Here is a 20871-nt window from a genome sequence, read left to right on the forward strand (position 1 = left end):
AGTAATGATTTTTTAATAAAATAAATGATTATTTAGGGGATATAAAAGCAAGGTGGACATAATAGAAAAGATCTGAAAAAGAATACATACATACATATATATGTATGGGCTCCCCTAGCGGCTCAGAGGCAAAGAATCCACCTGCAATGCAGGAGATGAAAGGTGGATCCCTGGGTGGGGAAGATCCTCTGGAGAAGGAAATAGCAACCCACTCAGTATTCTTGCCTGGGAAATCGCATGGACAGAGGAGCCTGGTGGGCTACAGTCCATGGGGTTTCAAGAGTCAGACATGAATTAGTGGCTAAACTATTACCACTAACATATATAAATATACATATGTTTTGAATCACTTTGCCCTACATTTGAAACATTGTAAATCCGCTGCACTTCAATAAAATACTTAAAAATAAACATTAAAAAAAATTTTTTATTCAAAAGTGAGGTGAAGGGCTTCCCTGATGGCTCAGTGGTAAAGAATCCACCTGCCAATGCAGGAGACACAAGTTCAATCCCTGCTCCGGGAAAGTCCCACATGCTGTGGAGCAACTAAGCCGGTGAGCCACAACTATTGACCCTGTGCTCTAGAAGCCAGGACCTGCAACTACTGGAGCCCTTGTGCCCTGGAGCCCGCGCTCCACGAGAGAAGCCACCACGGTGAGAAGCCCAGGCACCGCAAAAGAGTAGCCCCTGCTTGCCGCAACTAGAGAAAAGCCCTCGAAGCAACGAAGACCCAGCACAGACAAAGATAAAATGAAATAATAAATGAATAAAATTATTTTTTTAAAGCAAGATAGAAATAAAACTCTTAGCAATACTAACATGTAAATTGGACTGTGCGGAGTTATTCATAAAACTCTCTAAAGCTCTTATACTGTTTGATAGAAGATTAGAGATTTTTTTCCATTTTAAAAGATAATCACCAAAGTAAGAAAAATATGATTTCCAAACCTGTAGAGATGCTGAAAGACAATACAGAAATTTTAAGAACTTTTCATTAAATATGGTAGATGGAATCAGTTTTATTTCTGTTCCCTCCTGAAAATACTCTAAAAATAGTATCAACATTAATAAGTGAGTTTAGCAAGGTGGCAAGATAAAAGACCAGTACGCAAAAATCAATTCTATTTCTGTATGCTGGCAACAAGCAATAGGAAATCAGAATTAAAAAAAATACTTCGGGGACTTCCCTGATGGTCCAGTGGCTAGGACTCCATGCTATTAAACCAAGGAGCCCAGGTTCAATCCCCTGATCAAGGAACTAGATCCCACATGCTGCAGCTAAGAGCCAGTGCAACCAAATAAATTTTTAAAAATACTATGTAAAAAAGCACCAACAATTATGAAATACAAAGGAAAAAAATCTGATAAAAGTGTATAAAATCTGTAAACTGAAAACTACAAAGTATTGCTAAGAGAAATCAAAGAAGACCAAAATAAGTAGAGATATATACCTTGCTCATAGATCATGATGACATATTTAAGATCATTTAAAAATCAAAATGAATAACTGTGGTTCAGGCATTCAAAATGGAGCCAGATGGCCACGGTGGATGTGGTTTCAGTCATGTTCTTGCACCACTGAGAACCTAAATTTTCTGAATTGTATTAAACTCAAGAACCACCAGTCCTTTTCAAAACAGTATCTGCTATCAACTTCCAAATGCAACCTTGTAACTGTGTGATGGTTCTAGATCCTAATAATTTCTTGTTTAACAAGTTCCCTTCTTACCAGTGGCCGATCCTAATTCTTAAAAAGCAATTTATATAACTTTGCGGTTTTTGCCCATATTTACCTCCCCCGTTTTGTAGTTCATAGAACACAATTCAAGTGCTTCTTGAATTTGCATCTCCCAGGCTATAGTCCTCAGCTTGGCTCAAATAAAACTCTTTTCTATTCCTATTATAGATTGTTTATTGATGATTTGTTGACAGTAGAAAGATACAATGTTGTTAAGATATCAATTCTCTCCCAATTAATCTAAGTATTCAATGCCATCCCAAATAAATTTCCAGCAGGACTTTTTGTAGAAATTGACAAGTTGACTCTAAAATTCATATAGAAATGCAAAGGACTAGAATAACCAAATCAATTTTGGAAAAGAAGAACAAAATTGAATGGCTTATACAACCTCATTTTAACACATTATAAAGCTATAGTAATCGAGACAATGTAGTACTGCCATCAGATAGATAAATACATCAGTGGAGCAGACTCCAGAAACAGAACCACAAATATATACAACTGACTCTTTGCAAAAATGCAGACAGTTCAATGAAGCACTGTCCCCTCAACAATGCTGCTGTTGAAAACTAGCTGCCACACGTAAAATAATGAACTTCCATCTCTACCTCACACCATACACACATATGAACTCTAAATGGATCACAGACCTAAATGTAAAACCTAAAATTGTAAAACCTGAAGACAACCCAGGAGGAAATGTGACATTTGATTATGCAAAAATTTCTTAGATGTGGTACCAAAAGCAATTTTGACTAAAAATTTGATAATTAGACCATCAGATTTTTCAACATTTGGCACATGGAATGACACTGTCATAGGAAAACAGAAAGACAAGTCAAAGAGTGGGAGAAAATACAACTGACCCATGAATGACATGGGGGTTGGGGCACCAACCCCCCACACAGTTGAAAATCCATGTATCACCTGATAGTCAGCCTTCCATATACACTGTTGTGCATCTGTGGATTCAACCAACTTGGGAATCTTGTAATACCTTAGCATGTATTTATGGGGGGAAATCCATGCATAAGTGGACCAGCACATTTCAAATCCATGTTGTTCAAGGGTCAACTCTACTCACAAAGAACATATTTGAAAAGGATGTGTATACAAAATATTCAATGTATTTAATTCTAGAAAATACACAGTAAGTAGTCTATATTGAGAAAGTCTAGGAGGAAGCGCTTCCCTGATAGCTCAGTTGGTAAAGAATTCGCCTGCAATGCAGCAGACCCTGCTTCGATTCCTGGGTTGGGAAGATCCCCTAAGAAGGGATAGGCTTCCCACTCCAGTATTCTTGGGCTTCCCCTGTGGCTCAGCTGGTAAAGAATCCACCTGCAATGCAGGAGACCTGGGTTTGATCCCTGGGTTGGGAAGATCCCCTGGAGAAGGGAATGGCTACCCACTCCAGTATTCTGGCCTAGAGAATTCCATGGACTACTGCCCATGCGGTCGCAAGGAGTGGAGCACGACTGAGTGATTTTTCACTTTCACTTTCAGAGAATATATTGGATATATGGATATATTTACTATCTCGAATGTGATAATGGTTTCACAAGAATATACATGTCAAAATCTATCTAATTGTCAACTTTATGTGCAGTTTATTGTATGTCAATTATACCTTCGTAAAGCTCTGTTTAAAAAAAATTTTTTTTTAATTAACAGCTGTCATTTATCTAGAGCTCGGCATGCTTGGTTGTTTTTCTGGTTGTATTATGTTTGCATGTTTCTATTTTATTCAGAGTAGGAACGATTCAGCTAAAAGATCACACTTCCCAACCTCCCTAGGTGGTAGATACAGACATAGATTAAGTTCCGGCCAATGAGATGTTGGCGGTATATTCTACCATGGTGCACTTCTGAACAGTCTTTCTTAACAATAACCCGTGCCTTACGTCCCTGGTGGCTCAGACGGTAAAGCGTCTGTTTACAATGCGGGAGACCCGGGTTCGATCCCCGAGTTGGGAAGATCCCCTGGAGAAGGAAATGGCAATCCACTCCAGGATTATTGCCTGGAAAATCCCATGGACAGAGGAACCAGGTAGGCTACAGTCCATGGGGTCGCAAAAAGTCGGACACGACTGAGCGACTTCACTTTCACTTTCTTTCTTGTCCTCTCTGTGGAAGGCAGACTTGCTGACTAGTCCAGCAGACTTCTTGGAACACAAAATGATCTTCATGAGAAAAATAGACTACCTTGATTAAAGTTAATTATTTGGGGCATGTTTAGTTTTCTGTTGTTGTTGTTGTTATATTCAACTGAACCTAATCCTGATAGAGACTCTTTCAATGATGCTTAGTATAGTCGAGCTACTTCCCCGACTTTGGAAAGGTTAGATCTTGTGACAGGTTGACACTTTGTAACCAGAGGTAAAGAAACACACATTGTCTTCATGCTTCCTGCAGACTCACAGACACTGTCCCAGAGGCATTCTCTCCAAGTGGCTGACACAGCTTTCACTCCATGAATCCACTCTGCTGTTTTCATCTGCTCTCAACCTCCTTTCCAGAGAAGGCAATGGCACCCCACTCCAGTACTCTTGCCTGGAAAATCCCATGGACGGAGGAGCCTGGTAGGCTGCAGCTCATGGGGTTGCTAAGAGTTGGGCACGACTGAGCGACTTCCCTTTCACTTTTCACTTTCATGCATTGGAGAAGGAAATGGCAACCCACTCCAGTGATCTTGCCTGGAGAATCCCAGGGACAGGGGAGCCTGGTGGGCTGCCGTCTATGGGGTTGCACAGAGTCAGACATGACTGAAGTGACTTAGCAGCAGCAGCAACCTCCTTTCTGGCTATGTACAACAGCTTATTTTCCTCACCTGCAATTGGTCTGAGTCCAACTTGATCATTTCTTAATACTACTTTGGCCCAGTTACACTTTCCACTGAAAACAAATAACACATTTTATGTTGGACAGCTTTTATTGCTCTAATTCATGTTATAGCTATTATTTCACGTTATAGCTATACTTTCACATGATCTACTAAGCCATTATGTTGAGGAGGGCAGAGAGGCCTGGCAGGAGAAGCAATATGACTTGCCAGCATCCCAAGGAAAGAGTGGACAGAACCTCAGACCAGACGAGGTTCCCTGACTCTGTACCCATCCTGCTCTGCACGCAGAGCTCTCCACCTTTATTTGTTTATTCCTCCCTTTTAAAAAATTTGTCAGACACGTTCTGTTGCAGAACTATGCCGCCTCAAGCACTGGAGATCCTAAGTGTAGCCAGACATGCTCTTGGCTCTCAACGAGCTCCCCCAAGCAGGAGACAACTTTTTACACATGCAGACAGCATGGAGGATGAGCGTGACTGAGCTGTGGTTTATGACAATTCATTGGTGTCTACATAGTGACTAAGCTGCGGTTTAAGACAATTCTCTAGTATCTTCCCTTGTCTGTTTTTAGTAAAGAACCAGAAGATTCTAGGATTTCCCCCTTTTCTCCTTTCATTATCAGTCATTTCCACCTTCTATTTCATAATCATCACCTTTGAACCTCCATGGGATAAACGGATTTTTTTAAATATGTTCCCCAGCTATTCACGATTATCTCAAAGATTTTGCCTTTCCATACTACTTATTGACAGTTTTCTTTTTATTTCCCATTCATTTCTGAATTGGTCATTTCATCTTCATCCATTGCTTAACCAGCATATGTTCTTCCTGCTGTGAGGTGACCACCCCCCCTACCCCGCAACCATTTCTGACATCACCAAATTCCCCTTCACTCCCGCATGATTTTCTCTCATTAGCTGTTTTTCTGGCCTTCTTCACTAGGCTTTTGGAGAAAGCACTGGCAACTCTTGGGCCTCTCTTTAAGAACTCAAGGCCTTTGGAACTCAGGGCTGGAAAAAAATGTAACCTTTCCTGTAGGGCAACTTGATGGCAGACTTCCCACTAGACCAGGGCCTAACACAGCCTGGCTCTCTAGCTAACTAACCAGGACCTTGGGCAGATTGCTTCCTCTCTGGGCCCCAGGACCCATTTTGGTAAAAGAAGATTTTATTGGAGCCCCTACCTGGCACAGACACAATGTAATTCTAAATATACTGACTTGTGCTGTCCAATAGGCAGCCATTAGCAAGGCCACTGAGGCCTTGAAATGTGTCCAGTCCAAATTAAAATGTGTCCCAAGTGTGCAATAGACACTGGATAACAGATGATATGAAAAAATATATATAGATTACACATTGAAATAATAGTAATTTGGATATACTAGGTTAATAAAGGAGAGGGCAATGGCACCCCACTCCAGTACTCTTGCCTGGAAAATCCCATGGATGGAGAAGCCTGGAAGGCTGCAGTCCATGGGGTCGCTGAGGGTCAGACATGACTGAGCGACTTCACTTTCACTTTTCACTTTCATGCATTGGAGAAGGAAATGGCAACCCACTCCAGTGTTCTTGCCTGGAGAATCTCAGGGACAGGGGACCCTGGTGGGCTGCTGTCTATGGGGTCACACAGAGTTGGACACGACTGAAGTGACTCAGCAGCAGCAGCAGGTTAATAAAATATGTTAAAATCAATGTCACCTTCTTCTTACTGTTTTAAATGTGGTTCCAAACACATTTTCAATTATACTGGGGTTGCTTATTGTGTGTCCACTGGCCAGCACCCAGATAGCTGTCACACAAGAAGCCCAGCACCATGGCTGGAGCCTGACTCACCCAAGACACGTAGTAATAGTACCTTAGTCACCAGGTGACCTGGAGGATATGGATCTAGACCAGGGTTTCCCAGTCTGAGGATTAAGGACAGAAGCCTTGGGCAGAATCCAGGTGGTCTATGAACTTTATTTGTATTTATTCGGCTGTGCCAGGTCTTACTTGTGGAATGAGGGACCTTTAGTTGCAGCAAATGAACTCAGTTGCAGCATGTGGGATCTAGCTCTCTGGCCAGGAATCTAGTTCCCTGCATTCATTGAAAGCACAGAGTCTTAACCACTGGACCTCGGGGGAAGTTCCCTAAACTTTAAAATTTACATCTTTATTTTCACTAGTCTCTACCTGAAATTTTACCATTTCCTTCCATTATGAGTGTAGGCAACAAGCCACTGGAATATTAGCCATACTTGTTTCTCAGCAGTAAAAATCAAAGTTATTTTCCTAACGCTTTACAGTTGTTGCGGGATTTCAAAATACCGCTTAATTTCATCACTACAACACCACTGTGGTAGTTATAAGACCTGCCACTGGACCTTATTATCGGGTGTGTTAATAAAGAAGCACATTTAATACTGTACCATAGATTTGCTTTTATATTTTGGTAAATATGTCTCGGTATAATTTATTTTCTTAAATGTTTTTTGGATGCTATTTCATATGCATAAAAACATTATTATTCTGAGAAGTGGTCCTTAGACTGCTAGAGGGGTCCATGGTGTGCACACGCACACACACACACACACACACACACACACACACAAAGACTAAAAACCCAGTCAAGGAAGACAAGCCATTTTCATTGGCAGGGGTACTGGCAGGCAGAATGTAAGGGGAACCCCCACCCTGAAGGGGCTGCCAGGACAACCTACGCTGCCCCCTGGAGATGCCTAGTGCCCTCAGTGTCTGCCCACGGACGCTTCAGTTACAGAACAAGAGAGCATAGTGTCGGATCCCTCTGGTTTGGTGCAAGGACGTTTTGGTAGTCGCTGTTTTGCGGTCCTAAAGAGCAGACCATCAAGTATTTGAATCCATTTTAGATCACTAAATGATTGTACAACAGACATCCTTCCTATTCCATCGGTAATCTGTCTCCCATCTCAGAGCCTCACACTGGGGTCAGGGTGAACAAGACGCCCAGGAATGGGAGTTTTTACTTAGCATGGACGTCGTCACCCTGCTCACTTAATTTAAATGCAGAGCACATCATGAAAAACACTGGTCTGGACAAAGCACAAGCTGGAATCAAGACTGCCAAGAGAAATATTAATATCAATAACCTCAGATATGCAGGTGACACCACACTTTTGGCAGAAAGCGAAGAAGAACTAAAAACTACACTCTTGGTGAAAGTGAAAGAGAGTGCAACAGTTAGCTTAAAACTCAACACCCAGAAAACTAAGATCATGTTATCTAGTCCCATCACTTCATGGTAAATAGATGGAGAAAGAGTGGAAACAGTGACAGACTATTTTGGGGGGCTCCAAAATCACTGCAGATGGTGACTGCAGCCGTGAAATTAAAAGACACTTGCTCCTTGGAAAAGCTATGACCAACCTAGACAGCATATTAAAAAGCAGAGACATTACTTTACCAACAAAGGTCCATTCAGTCACTGACTGACTGAACTGTTACTTAGCAGGCAAGCAGGCACAGCACGCAATGTTCTTAGCCCCAGGGCTGGGGTGGGCTAAGGGTCTGAACCCTTTTGGGTTGGTCTGTGCATGACTATAATCCTGTTTTGGTTTTGCTAAACCCTCCTCTGGCAACTAGCCTGAGGGCAGGGCTCTGACAAAAGCTACAGAGAAATACGGTTGAGGGATTCTTCCCCATCAGCCAACTTCTCCCAGGTACCCTGAGCTACTAAGAAAAGGCCTTCGAGGAACTCAGTTGCACCCATGGAGCTCAACTACTAAGTGTATAAAGACAGTTGCCCCTCGCAGGACACCATATGCCCAGGCAGTCCTGCCTCTGTGAACCAGCTCTCATTCAACACAGAGCAAAGCAGGGGCCCTTATCCCTACAGCACAGCTTGCCCTACACCACACAGCCATTACGTATAGCAGCCAACATTTAAACTAAATCCGTCAACTCCAGAGTGATTTCCCCCAACAGGCTACCTGAAACCAAACAACACTGAAATCAATGGGCAGAAGGTGGAAGCCCTTTTACAGAACTCAGCTGACCTCCAACTAACCAAATGCAATTTTTAAAAGAGGCTTGATTTTGTCTCCTCCTTCTCCTGTTCTCCAAGCCAGGCCCTGCTTCCTGTAGCTGCCAGAAAGAATCAGTCCAGTAGCAGCACCTCCACTTCTGCTACCAACACTGCCCTGGAGAAGCCCTAAAAGAAAAAGGGGCTTTTGCTTCCAATCCCAAGTCAAATCCACTGCAGACCTACAGCCCAGTAGTGGGATCTGGAGCCAGGCATTTTGCCTATGGGCCCTAGGTTCCTCGTCTGTGGAATGAAGGGATTGGACTTCAATGGATGTGAAAGTTGGACTATAAAGAAAGCTGAGCGCCGAAGAATTGATGCTTTTGAACTGTGGTGTTGAAGAAGACTCTTGAGTCCCTTGGGCTGCAAGGAGATCCAACCAGTCCATCCTAAAGGAGATCAGTCCTGGGTTTTCATTGGAAGGACTGATGTTGAAGCTGAAACTCCAATACTTTGGCCACCTGATGCAAAGAGCTGACTAATTGGAAAAGACCCTGATGCTGGAAAAGATTGAAGGCAGGAGGAGAAGGGCACGACAGAGGATGAGATGTTTGGATGGCATCACCGACCCAATGGACATGAGTCTGGGTGGGCTCCAAGAGTTGGTGATGGACAGGGAGGCCTGGCGTGCTGCACTCCATAGAGTCACAAAGAGTCAGACACAACTGAGCGACTGAACTGAACTGAGTGATGATGGCCAACTGTGGGAAACACCACAGTAGATTGTAGCAATAGAGAAACTAACAAGTAGGAGCTGATGCTCCTGTCTCCCTAGTGAAGACTTTATTTAATAAAGATCTTCCAGACAAAAAAAAAGTCTAGATTTCTAGGCCCTGACAGCTCTCATAAAGAGCACGAGTCCAACAACCCAAGGCCATCTCCTGTTGAGAAATGAGTTCTACCACTAGATGGCAGACGTGTGCCAGGCAGCCTCATCCTACAGCTTGACCCACTTCGTAGCTTCCTCTGTAAAACTGGAACAGGACCACATTGCTTACATACTTTGCAGGACTGAGGACTGGTAAAGTCCCAGGAGTTATCATCAAAGTCAGGAATTTCAGGAACCTGAAAAGAGTACATGGTGCACAGGGCACGCACTGATAAAGAGGAATCTGGAAACATCCTCAACTCTAATACCCTTGGTGAGAGCCTCCTGGGCCTGTCAGATAAAACCCCATGTGACACATGAGCCTGTAAGGAGAGGTTAGGCTGGCTTTCCCTGGTCCAGGGCAGTCAGCACTCAACTGTGGTGAAGGCCACTTCATCCTCACTCAGCAACACACCATGGGCACCTCATTGTAAAAGGGCATGCCAAGCATAGATTGCCCTGTATGAAAAATCAGTTTACGTAACGCACAATTTCACATTCTCCCGTCCATTCATTCGAGGAGATATGTCTGGATAAATCTTTGCTGTTGTTTTGTTGCTAAGTCGTGTCTGACTCTTTGTGACCCCGTGGACTGTAGCCCTCCAGGTTCCTCTGTCCGTGGGATTTCCCAGGCAAGAATACTGGAGTGAGTTACCATTTTCTTCTCAAGGGGATCTTCCCAGCCCTGGGATCAAACCCCGTGTCTCCTGCATTGACAGGTGAATTCTTTACCATTGGGCCACCAGGGAAGCCCCGGATAAATCTTTAGTCCTGGCTCAAACTGATTCCACTGGCTAATTTGTTGTTTCAGTTCATGGTTTATTGAGAAGATAAACCATGGATAGTTAACTTCATGTTGGGTTTTAGCAAATGTATCTCAACTGTTTTAAACTGCCCTCAGCACCAGATGATGACAGAAATTGATCTCTGTGGTCCCCTCCTCTCAAAGCTACCGTCCCACATCCTAGGTCTCCTTCCCCACCTCTCATCTGTAGATCTTTTATGCAGGTCCTAACAGGTTTCTTTCAATCTGAGTCAAGGTGGTTTGACTCCAGCAGCACTTACTCGCTCATCAAACTAGTGAGTCCAGGCTGTGGAGCAGCAGGTGGCTCAAAGGACATTGTGACAGATGGGTGCGGAGGCAAAGCGAATGGCTCAAGAGCTCCACTAGCCTGCACCACTGCCCCTCCAGTTATAAGGAAGCAGAAAATGAGCGAAGTCCCAAGCAAAGCATCCAGCTCCAGACATGGTACACAGATCGGGGAGATGTGAATGCAATGCACAGAGAAAACTGGATTACAGCTAAAGTGATTGTAAAACCATGGCTCACAAGGTCTTCATCTGCCCGCAGATAATCACCAAGCTTGATAACACACACCTATGTGTGATTTAAAAACATACCAGCCTTCTGGGATGGATTCCTCTGAAATTCAAGTTCTTTTGGACCCAAACTCCTCCGTGGGTTTGCCTCTGTCCTTGGGACAAGTGGCTGGAAATAGCAGGGCCACTCTGCACGCAGATGAGGGTCATGTAGTGCCTGGGGACAGCGGGTGAAGGGACACAGAGAAGGTGGGGAGCGAGGGGGGACTGGGGTGCTACAAAGAGGGCAAAAGCCAATCATTTTAATTATTTTAAGATCTCTGGTGGTGGGTGGCCTAGATCTTTTAATATTGAGGTCAATGGTTATCTGCATTGATTGTATGACTATACACTAAATAGATATAGTCACTTAAGGTAATCACACACATGGATGTATGTGTATTCAGCTTGAAGTTGTTCATTGTTATAATGCCAAGTTTCCTCCAGCCAATAAGGGTTTAGAATGTTTTGTTTTGGCTTTTATTATTAAAGTTGAGGAAGGGACAGCAAAGGGAGGGGAGGGAGGGAAGACACTGCAGAAACTGGATGACCTCAAAGGAAGCAGAGCCAGCTAGAGCTAGAGAACAGAAGCCTCCCAGGGACATTGGCCTGGCTTTCAGAGATGGAGCAGAAGTGCACGCATGGAGGCCTGCAGCGCAGCAGAGGATGGGGAAGCTTAGCGACAACAGGCTGGTGCCCATATCCAGCCAGCGAAGGCCTAGAGGGCTACCCTCCCGTCACCCGCTGGCCTCAGTCACTGTTCCTCCTGCACAAGCACCACAAAGAAGGCAAGAGTGGGTTCTTTTCTGTTCAGTCTTTATTTACAGCAAAGTACAGAGTATGTGGTCATTTAAGTAAGTGCTAACAAGTAAGTGCAGGGCAGTAGAAGGAAAAGGGGAAAGTGCAAGCATCTGAAAGACCAAAAAAAAAAGGCCTATGTCTCTATTTACCTACTCACCCTGTGCCTGAGGCAGGACCAGCCAGGCACTCACCACCTCTATGGGTGGCCGGACACTGCCTTGAAGCCAGCCCACTGCCTGAGGAGGGCCACAGAAGGCGCAGAGAGCAAGCTCAAGGCGGGGAGTCAGCTCCAGACTCGCCCTGACGGTTTCCCGAGCATGCTCGTCTCACTCTCATCTGCTGGGACACAGACTTTGCCCCTCTACCCTCAGGTCAGGGGGAAGGGCAGGAGTGGCAGAGAAGCCAGCCCCCTCCCGAAGCCCAGCCCTGAGACCCGGAACCACCCTTGCCTGCCTCACCCACGTGGTCATTGACAGGCAGCTGGGAGACTCCAGGGTAGAGGAGAACATTTCCCTGCAAGAGGCTACTAGTTGCTGCCAATGGCTCTGGGCCCTGGAGCAGGTCCAGGTTGCTAAATTAGGAACGCCGCACAACAGCAGCAAAGGAGGTGATGCACCAACCAGCTGGGCTCCGGCCCCTGCTGCACACAAGCCTGACCTCACAGCCTCCCAAGAGGCTGGCATCCCACCCTGAGCGCCACGACAAGCGTCCACGCCAGCCCAGAGAGGCAGCAAGCCAAAGTCCTTGACCGTCCAGCAGCCAAGACCACAGTGGGTTGTTGCGGTTCACAGGCTCTGAAGGGTGAATGGAGACTTCTGCGGTACCCTCCACGGCCTGTTCTTCAGAGACCATGGCTTCTCGAGGGCCCACCCTATCCACTCCAAAACCGATGACGCCTGAGGTAACAACACTGCATCTTCCTTACACACACTCCCAGCTCTCTGCTCCTGTTGGTCCCAGGGCGGCAGAAGTCCCATTAGCGTGAAGGTGTGTGGGACCAGGACTTCCCCCGACACAGCGCCTGTTGCCTAAGCACATGGTTCTTGGACAACACCTGCACAGCGGGAGAAGCAGGCGCCACCGGGCGTCTCTGAAGGCAAGAGACCCCCATGCGTACACTACCAACACTGCCCTACGCCGCTCATCCGCGTTGCCTCCCCAGACAGTGAACAGTATCCATTTCTGGCCTAATAATTATATCTGATGCTCCAGCAAAAACAGAGATCCAGTGGGCTTCCCTGGTGGCTCAGAGGGTAAAGTGTCTGCCTGCAATGCAGGAGACCCAGGTTCGATCCCTGGGTTGGGAAGATCCCCTGGAGAAGGAAATGGCAACCCACTCCAGTATTCCTGCCTGGAGAATCCCATGGACAGAGGAGCCTGGCAGGCTACAGTCCACGGGGTCACAAAGAGTTGGACACAATTGAGCAACTTCACTTTCTTTCTAGTGGCTCTTAAAATACCAATTCCAGGATTTGCTGCATAGAAAGATCAAGTTCAAATAGATACCCAGTTGGCTAAATGCTGGGGTCCCCACAGGGTAGAGCTTCCTATCCCCTCCTTGCCCCAGACTTTCTGTGTCACAGAACCAGAGGAGTCATTAGCATGGCCAGCGAGCCCCCAGCCAAGAGGCCAAGATATCAAGAGGTGGGGCTTCCCTGGTGGCTCACACAGTATAGAATCTGCCCGCAGTGCAGAAGACCCAGGTTCAAACCCTGGGTCTGGAAAATGCCCTGCAAAAGGGAATGGCTACTCACTCCAGTAGTCTCACCTGGAGAACTCCATGGACAGAGGAGCCTGGTGGGCTACAGTCCACTGGATGGCAAAGAGTCAGACACCACTGAAGGACTAACACTCTGACTTTACCAAGAGGCAGGGCAGCCTGAGAACTGTTTCCTACCAAGGACAGGGCTACTCGGAGACCCTGGAGGCTTGGTCCCAACACCACGAGTGGATGAAAAAGCAGCTAAGTAAGTCAAGGCTCAGAGATGAGAAGACTCCATCTTCCAAGGCAGTAGGATAGACAGCCAAGGCACTGAATGGTTTGGCACCTGGGAGCTTCAAGTAAAGTTGAGCGTGCTACCCACCCAGGGGCCAAGGCTCCCCGAGACAGGGAGCGGCTGCCCCTGAACACAGACAGGCCCCAACAAAGCAGGAGGCCCTTGGGTCCTCAGGATCCTAACCCAGGCCTGCCATCCACCCTTCACCTCAGAACTACACAAGGCATGACTGGAAAGATAATCAATACTGGTTTGGAAATGCACACTTCAGAACTCAGCCAACCCACGGGGCACTGGCCTTCAGAACAGGCACCTTGGGGGCCTTCCCTTGCTCCAACTCAGCAGTTGCTACTCTCAGGGGCTCCTTCCAGAGCCTATAGTCCAGTCTCAGGGGTGGCAAAGCCCTGCTGCGGATTAGGTTTGACTTTCAGACAGAGCCCAACAGAGTTAGAGTCAAATGGAGTCCAGAAAAGGGGAAGCAAACCGGGTGAGGCTGAGCCTACAGGAACAATTCAATGTGACTGCAGTTAATGGTGTTGGATTTATCAGAATGGCTCCAAGGGGCTACAAAAGCAATGGAAAGAAAAGGGGTCCCAAAATGTTTCAGGCTGTGGCAGCCACAAGGGTAGCCTATCGAGCTACCTAAGGGCGATAGAGTAAGGGCGTAGCCTATCGAGCACTGAGATGGTCAGACGCCGAGATTAAAAGGTTCTGGCTCTTCTGCAGTTAAAAGATGAGGCTTTAGAACAGTATACTCACAGCTCCTCCATCTTACTAGGTCCCCTGCTTCCTCTAGCCCTCCCCACCAAGAATCTTCAGGAATCTGTACTGCTTCCAAAGAAGGAAGTCTCCACCAAGAGGGAGCCTCAGGGAAAGCTAGAATTCTCCACCCCAAATGTTTTCAGCCTAAGACTCCAACTTGTAATTTAAAAACGCTACTCTTCCTCCCCGCCTCTGTGCCCAGCGGCCAGGTGACGTGGCTGCATGGTAAATAAGTAAATCGGCGTGGCCATGATACTGCCTGTCATGGCCCCTGCTGTCTTCACCCTGCTGCAAATCCCTCAGGGTGGGGAAGAAATGCTACAGCTCCCTATACAGCTGAGCTCTCTGGCTGCCCTGGGAGGGGCTGGCTGCCAGGAGAGGTCCTCAACCAAAGTACAGGCTGCTAGGGTCCACTGTGCACCCCACAATCTGGGGGAAAGCCTGAGGACTATCATTGTGACCTCCCTGGAAGACGTCAGCATCTCAGACGCTACGATAGGCACAGTCCCTCTTTCCCCACTCTGTCAGGAAGCAACCCCATCGCATCCCCACCAGGGAAGGAGAGAGAAGCCGCTCTGGTTTTCAGAAGTGGGTGAGTAAGGAAGGAAATAGCGAGCTGCCTGAGCAGCCAGGGGTGGGGTCGGGGCAAGAAGAAAACACAGAAGACTCGTTCCCCTCCGTGGGCTTCTTCCCTGAGTTTTTTAATTGAGGTCTTGCCTAATTTCAACTCAGAAAAAAAAGAGAGAGAGAGAGAAGAAAAATAAAAGAGGATCTCTTATCCACATTATCCTAAAGCTCCAGCTCCAAGAAGGTAGCATCTGGCAGGGGAGGTGATCAAAGGTCCCAAACTCCACTTCCAGTGAGTCGCACAGACGCGGAGAGCCACGAGTCCCGAGCCTCCCTTCCAAGGCCACCTGAGCCTGCCCCACCAGGCACACGCTGGGTACCAGGCCTCCGGTGAAACCCCAGGTCCAGCCCCAACACACTCAAGGACAGGCCCTCCTGCAGAATACTTACGGCAAACAGCTGTACAGTATTTGTACATTTACACAAAAATAGATCCTTTTATATATATATATGTATTTATAACTGGTTACACGTTGGACTCATAATTAGGCATCACCAGTAGTAGTTGGCACAGTTTGTCATTTAAGCTCAGGGTCAACTTCTGTTTCATTTCGTCGCTCCAAAGTACCAAAAAAAAAAAAAAAAAAAAAGGCATTTCATCTCCATGGTGTTTTCTTAAATACAGCAATGTCATAGGAAACCACATGTATAGATGCACAGTGCCTCCTGCCCCCTCCTCCGGCCCTTTGGAGACGGGGTCAGTGCGGCCGGCTGCTGGACTCCGAGGCCTGCCTCTTGCGGGAAGGGGTGTAGCCGTTGAGATAGCCATTGGTCTGTCGTTTGGAGAGCCCCCCGTTCAGGATGTCCTGGATGTGCTGCACGATGAGGTTGATGGCCACTGTGGAGCAGAGAAGGGCAGAGTGTCAGGGGCACATGGGGGTGGGGGCGGGGCTGCGGGTCTGTTTGGGTGGAGGGCACACAGGAACCGGAGATGAAAAACCGCTCCAGGAAGCCGGCTCTGCTGCTTGTGGGAAGTCACCCGAACTCCCCAGACCTCTATGGGGGCTAATATAACCCCACAGCAGAGTTCTCAGAGTAGGACAACCAGGGACACAGTAAGCCCTGAATCAGAGGCAAGAACTGGATGGAAGCAATCAACCCAAATTCTGCAGACATGAGGACTGGTCTTTGTTCTGACACCATTCCACCAGGGAACCTACCAGCTCCCCACCCCAAAGACAGGGAACCCCACAGAAGGCCCTCTCCTCCAAAGCTAAGGCTGGACTCTCCTTCCTTAGCCTTAGAAAAAAATCATATGCTTCAAGCACATGATCAATGTTAACATCACCAAAAACAAGACAAACATCAAGTGCTTTCTGGGGTGATGCCCCAAGAACATGGCCCCCCCAGGGTATTCTCCACGTTGTATGAGCTGAAGCCAACCATGAGGACACAAAGGCAAACCCAAGCTGAGGGCTGTTCTATAAAAACGACGGGCCTGTACTCCTCAAAAATGTAGCGTCACAAAAAAACAAAGGCTGAGGAAGGTTAAAGGAGTCAATATTAAGTGTCCTGGATGTGACGAGTGCACTGTGGCTTGAATGAAGTGAAATTTTCATTGCTGAGACTAACTCCCAAATGGCTCAGCAAAAAAATTACCTTTTTAAACAGAGGAAAACTGAAATAAATTATAAAGAGAATAGGAAAACAGGGTCTCCCAATTCAACTCTGCCCCATTACGCCTAAATCCAGAGATATTCCTACTTTCTAGACAAGGCAAAGCTAATGCATAAGTACACAGTGGTAAAAATCCTTCCCACCCCAGGAAAAGCTACTTTGAGCTTTCTAAATGAAATTAAGAAGGAACTCTGCTTTTACTAAAAAACGGCCTTAGATACAAGGTGCCCAGGTATCACTGGGAACAGCAGCAGAAGGTATCCACCGCCAGAGGAGCAGGAACAAGTTCGCGTCTGTCCCCGCTGATGTACACGCATAAGCACAGCGGCCTGTCCTGGAGGCCAGGTGTGTAGGTATGAATCCCTTTCTGGCTGCAGCAGCGGCCGGGGCCTCAGCCACACCTACAGAGCCTTGTTTGGTTACCACATCCTATCCAAAGTATAACTGACAAAGGGAGGAGTCGTGCCCATGCATGGCACCCCACGAGGACTCACCGAGATTATCTGCACCTCTAGGAATGATCACGTCAGCATACTTCTTTGTCTGTGGAGAAAGATATTTATAACACATTAGATGGATTGCAATGCGTTAAAGAGGAAAGCTGGCCCAAGCCCTTCTCCAAGGGAATGTGGAGAAAGGGCCAGCCTTTGCCTACTAATCCCAGAGGGCAATAATCTGTTACTTCCAATGTAATATATTTTATCCCCTTTATCTAATTTGTAATAGATCAGCTTTTTCCTGAGTTCTCATTAACATTTAACACTTGTTCAGCTTACAACCTGTACAATGAACATGGTCTTGGAAACTAAATATATAACTGCCTCTTCACCACTATGAAAAGCCTCAATTCATAACAACCAGACTTAGGAAGAAGCAGTTCACCTTGGACTTCAACAGTTTGTCTAGTCGGAAAAAGTAAGTCCCACTGATGACCATTTTCTTCAGCTCTGTTATGACACAGCCTTAAAAAAAGAAAAAATAAAGCGCACAGTTTGTGGGTTTTTTGGTTTACTAAGACTTGGTGAACCATTTTACACACAACTGTGTCCTGGTGAGGCTGTGTAAACAATGCCTTAGGCCATGGGTCTGTACCCTGCACCATGTCCATACTACAGCTGTGGAAGGCCAGAGGCCCAGCGTGAACTAGGCAGACGATGTATCAGGCCCAAGCTCACACAGACTGAGCTGCTCTTTCCTGAGCTGAGTGGCTGCACAGTGGGAGCTAGTAGAAACAACCTAGAAAATACTTACTTAAAATTCTGAGTTCTACTACAACAAAGTTAAACAGCAGAAAGTTGGCAGTAAACTCTAATCTATGTCCACAAAGAATACTTTGTATTTTTATTATTAACCTAGAAAGAACAGAGAGGTCCTCAGATGGATGGGTAGAACTTCAGAGCACCACAGCCACCTCTGCCCTCTCCCCAGAAACCTAATCCTGTGACCCAGGCCTCTCCAGGGAATGAGCAGGGCATCAGGGTTACTCAGGCTGACTCACACAGCCCGCCTGGTTCCGGATCTGAAACAAAAGTCAAGTCGGTTTTGAAGCAAAACCTACTAACATACTTGAAGAAACAAAGACAGCTTGGGATCTTATTTTTCCAGTACAGAAGAAAGAAGTTAATTATTAACATTAAGAGAAGTAGAAAAATCCCCACCCTACACTACTTCCCAATAGCCCCACACGAGCCAGTCTCCCTAAAGGCATCAGCCAAGATCTGGCGAAGACCCAGCCTCTCTCACACTCTCAGGACTGAACTCTAAATTCTCAAGGAGTGAGAACATGGTTTAGCCAACGTGAAAAAGATGTATGAGGAGGTATGAGTCTCCTGAGCTGAGACTCTTTCCAAAGCTAGGTTCTCTCCCATGCCTTCCTCTTTCACACCCCACCACTCTACCTCTTGCCCCTGACAGCCTTCCCCAAACTTTCACCTTACTTTCCTCAGGAAGCTGGGGTGCTTCCTAGGCTGAGGGCTGATTCACTAAAAGCTGAACACTGCCCAGTCCCTACTCTTCCTTCTCTGAAAGTCATCTCACTAGAGAGTTCCCAGCTCATGGGGAGGCCTGACGAGCCTGGGCTAGGGTAGACATACAGGAAGGCTGCTCCTCCGTGGTACACCTCCCCAAGGGGAACTTACATAGGGACAAGCTCAAAATAGGGCTCAAAGGTGGTGGCAGAAGAGATTCAGAAGGGAAGACTCTGCAGCTGAGGTCTCGTGCACCAACATGCCAACCGTCACAAATCTTCTGAAGACCCAAGTGGTCGAGTCTGTCCTTGGATACGATGCCTCCTTAATAAAATGCCTCCCCATGAGCTCACCAAGTGAGAAGTGTACAGCTTGCAGGAATATGGGACAGCAAGATCCTGAAGGACCACCCCGAAAAAGAGTGGCAGGGCAGAGCCCCGTGGTAGGAGGCAAAGCACCAGAGACTGCCCTTTCTTAGGACTCGACAGAGGAGCAGTCAGAGGAGCGAGTGAGATCCTGGCCGGGGAGCTCAACTGACAGACCTTTATTTGTTTCATTACATTTTAAAGACTAAATTCAATGAAAAACAAGAACACAACTCACTGGCAAGCAGAATTCCTCAAAGGCAGGCTTGACGAATGTAATGTACTGAGATAAAATCTGCTCAAGGTCCCTCCCTCTTTCGCTGATGTCCCTTAATACTAGAAGAGAAGGAAAAACAAGAATCAAGAAAACGGTGCATGAGTCAACACATGTCCGCCCTTCGCGAGGCTGATCAGGATCATACAAGCTCCACGAGGACTCTGGATGATTCACATGCCGGATTCCTGAGAGATCAAGAGCCGGTCAGCAGCAGCTTTGGGGAAAAACAAGTTGCATTTTCAAGTCTTGCTACAGTCAAATTCAGCTATGGCAAAACACTCTCTGAAATAAAAGGTTTCCGGGAAAGGCCATTAGTCTTCTCATTTCAAGCAACACTTGCCCCAAATAAAACTTCATTGTGAACCCTCCCAAAAAGGTAGGACAAACTCATAACAGGAAGGAGACTGGGCCGAGAGAAGTGGTGGGGCTTCCTGGCAAAAGGGGCAGGTTGCCAGGAGACGTCTCCTTTGCCCATCCTCATCCGATTACCCTTGCACGCACTCACCTGTGTTCAGGCTGGCAACCCTCTGTGGATGAGCCACCTCTGTCTGCCTGGCTCCCGTCCACACTGGGGCCCCCCCACACCGGGTGGAAGTATGGCAGAGGGCCCAGCTGCGGTCAGCCACACCTGCCCACCTCAAGCACAGAGAAGACCACTAAGAAAAGATGAGAAAACTATGGTGTCAGAAACCATGGGCCAGAGCTGTGAAGCAGCCCAGAGGGACCCAAACTTATCATATTCCACCTTCTTCCTCCTTGAGGGTGGGGGGTGCTTTTAACAGAGTCTTTTGTCAAAGCACAGAAAAGAGACCAGAATCCTGGTTCTGCCTCCCTGGGCCTGAGTTTCTCCCAAACTCAGCAAGTGAGTTTGATTCCCATATCAAAAGCAACCCCTCCCTACAAATGTTTTCAATCATGGCTATTAAAATCTTTCCTCCCACCCCCAGAAGGGTATCAATTTATCTACAATCATTTGCAGTGGACCCTTGGCTCCTCTCAATCACTTGTCAAGTAATCATTTCAGCATGGGATGAAACTCACTGTAAACAAACACAGGGAACACTTGTGAGTGCACTGCTGGAAAGTTGTGTCTGTAAATAATTCTGTGGACATGTATGCACGCACACAGGAACACACGCACGTGGGGAGGGGCGGGAAACAGAGCTTCTGTGGTTACAGTACAGGCTGGCGTGAAGTCTGTAAGATCAGAAGGCTAGAAAACTGTCAGGAAGACCCCATTCCAGAAACCCAGGTAATACACTGCTACCACCACTGACTTCCAGCTCCGCGATTCACAAGGGTCTTCCCCCCATGGGCCCTGCTAATAAAATGGTTGGTTGGTCCCTAACTTGTCAGGATTTGCCTCACAAACCCAGCTGCCTGCATGCCCAGCCCAGCCAGGAAATGGTCTTCTCGGGCATTTGGACATGGGGCCCTGCTCCAGCTGCTGCCGCTGCTCTGCCAGGGACACTCGGCGGCCAAGTAGAAGCTCCAACAGCTGCCACGTGGCTCAGCCCCACGGGCCTCCAGAGTGCGGGCCTGTGGGCCAAGGGGCTGAGCTCACCAAAACACACAGCTCCAGAGCAGAGGAGCCCGTGTGGCCTCCAGCT

At 47.0% G+C, this 20871-nt stretch overlaps 1 protein-coding gene and 1 non-coding gene across 3 annotated transcripts in view; one reads left to right on the forward strand and one right to left on the reverse strand.

Annotated features, from left to right (window-relative positions):
- Positions 1 to 11643: 11643 nt before the first annotated feature.
- UCK2 (uridine-cytidine kinase 2) overlaps positions 11644 to 20871 on the reverse strand; it is a 78464-nt gene continuing 69236 nt past the window's right edge. For both annotated transcript variants that reach the window (XM_027526931.1, XM_027526923.1), the window contains exons 5-7: positions 19223 to 19320; positions 17147 to 17195; positions 11644 to 15873 (exon numbers count right to left, since the gene is read on the reverse strand). In XM_027526931.1, the coding sequence (XP_027382732.1) occupies positions 15734 to 15873; positions 17147 to 17195; positions 19223 to 19320 (287 nt within the window). In that variant the 3' untranslated portion in view covers positions 11644 to 15733. The remainder of the gene's footprint in view (positions 15874 to 17146; positions 17196 to 19222; positions 19321 to 20871) is intronic.
- TRNAC-GCA lies at positions 12885 to 12956 on the forward strand. Its single transcript has one exon. It is a non-coding gene; the product is annotated as a tRNA-Cys (tRNA).

Source organism: Bos indicus x Bos taurus, chromosome 3 (assembly GCF_003369695.1).
Source record: "Bos indicus x Bos taurus breed Angus x Brahman F1 hybrid chromosome 3, Bos_hybrid_MaternalHap_v2.0, whole genome shotgun sequence".
In the NCBI taxonomy this organism is placed as follows: domain Eukaryota; kingdom Metazoa; phylum Chordata; class Mammalia; order Artiodactyla; family Bovidae; genus Bos; species Bos indicus x Bos taurus.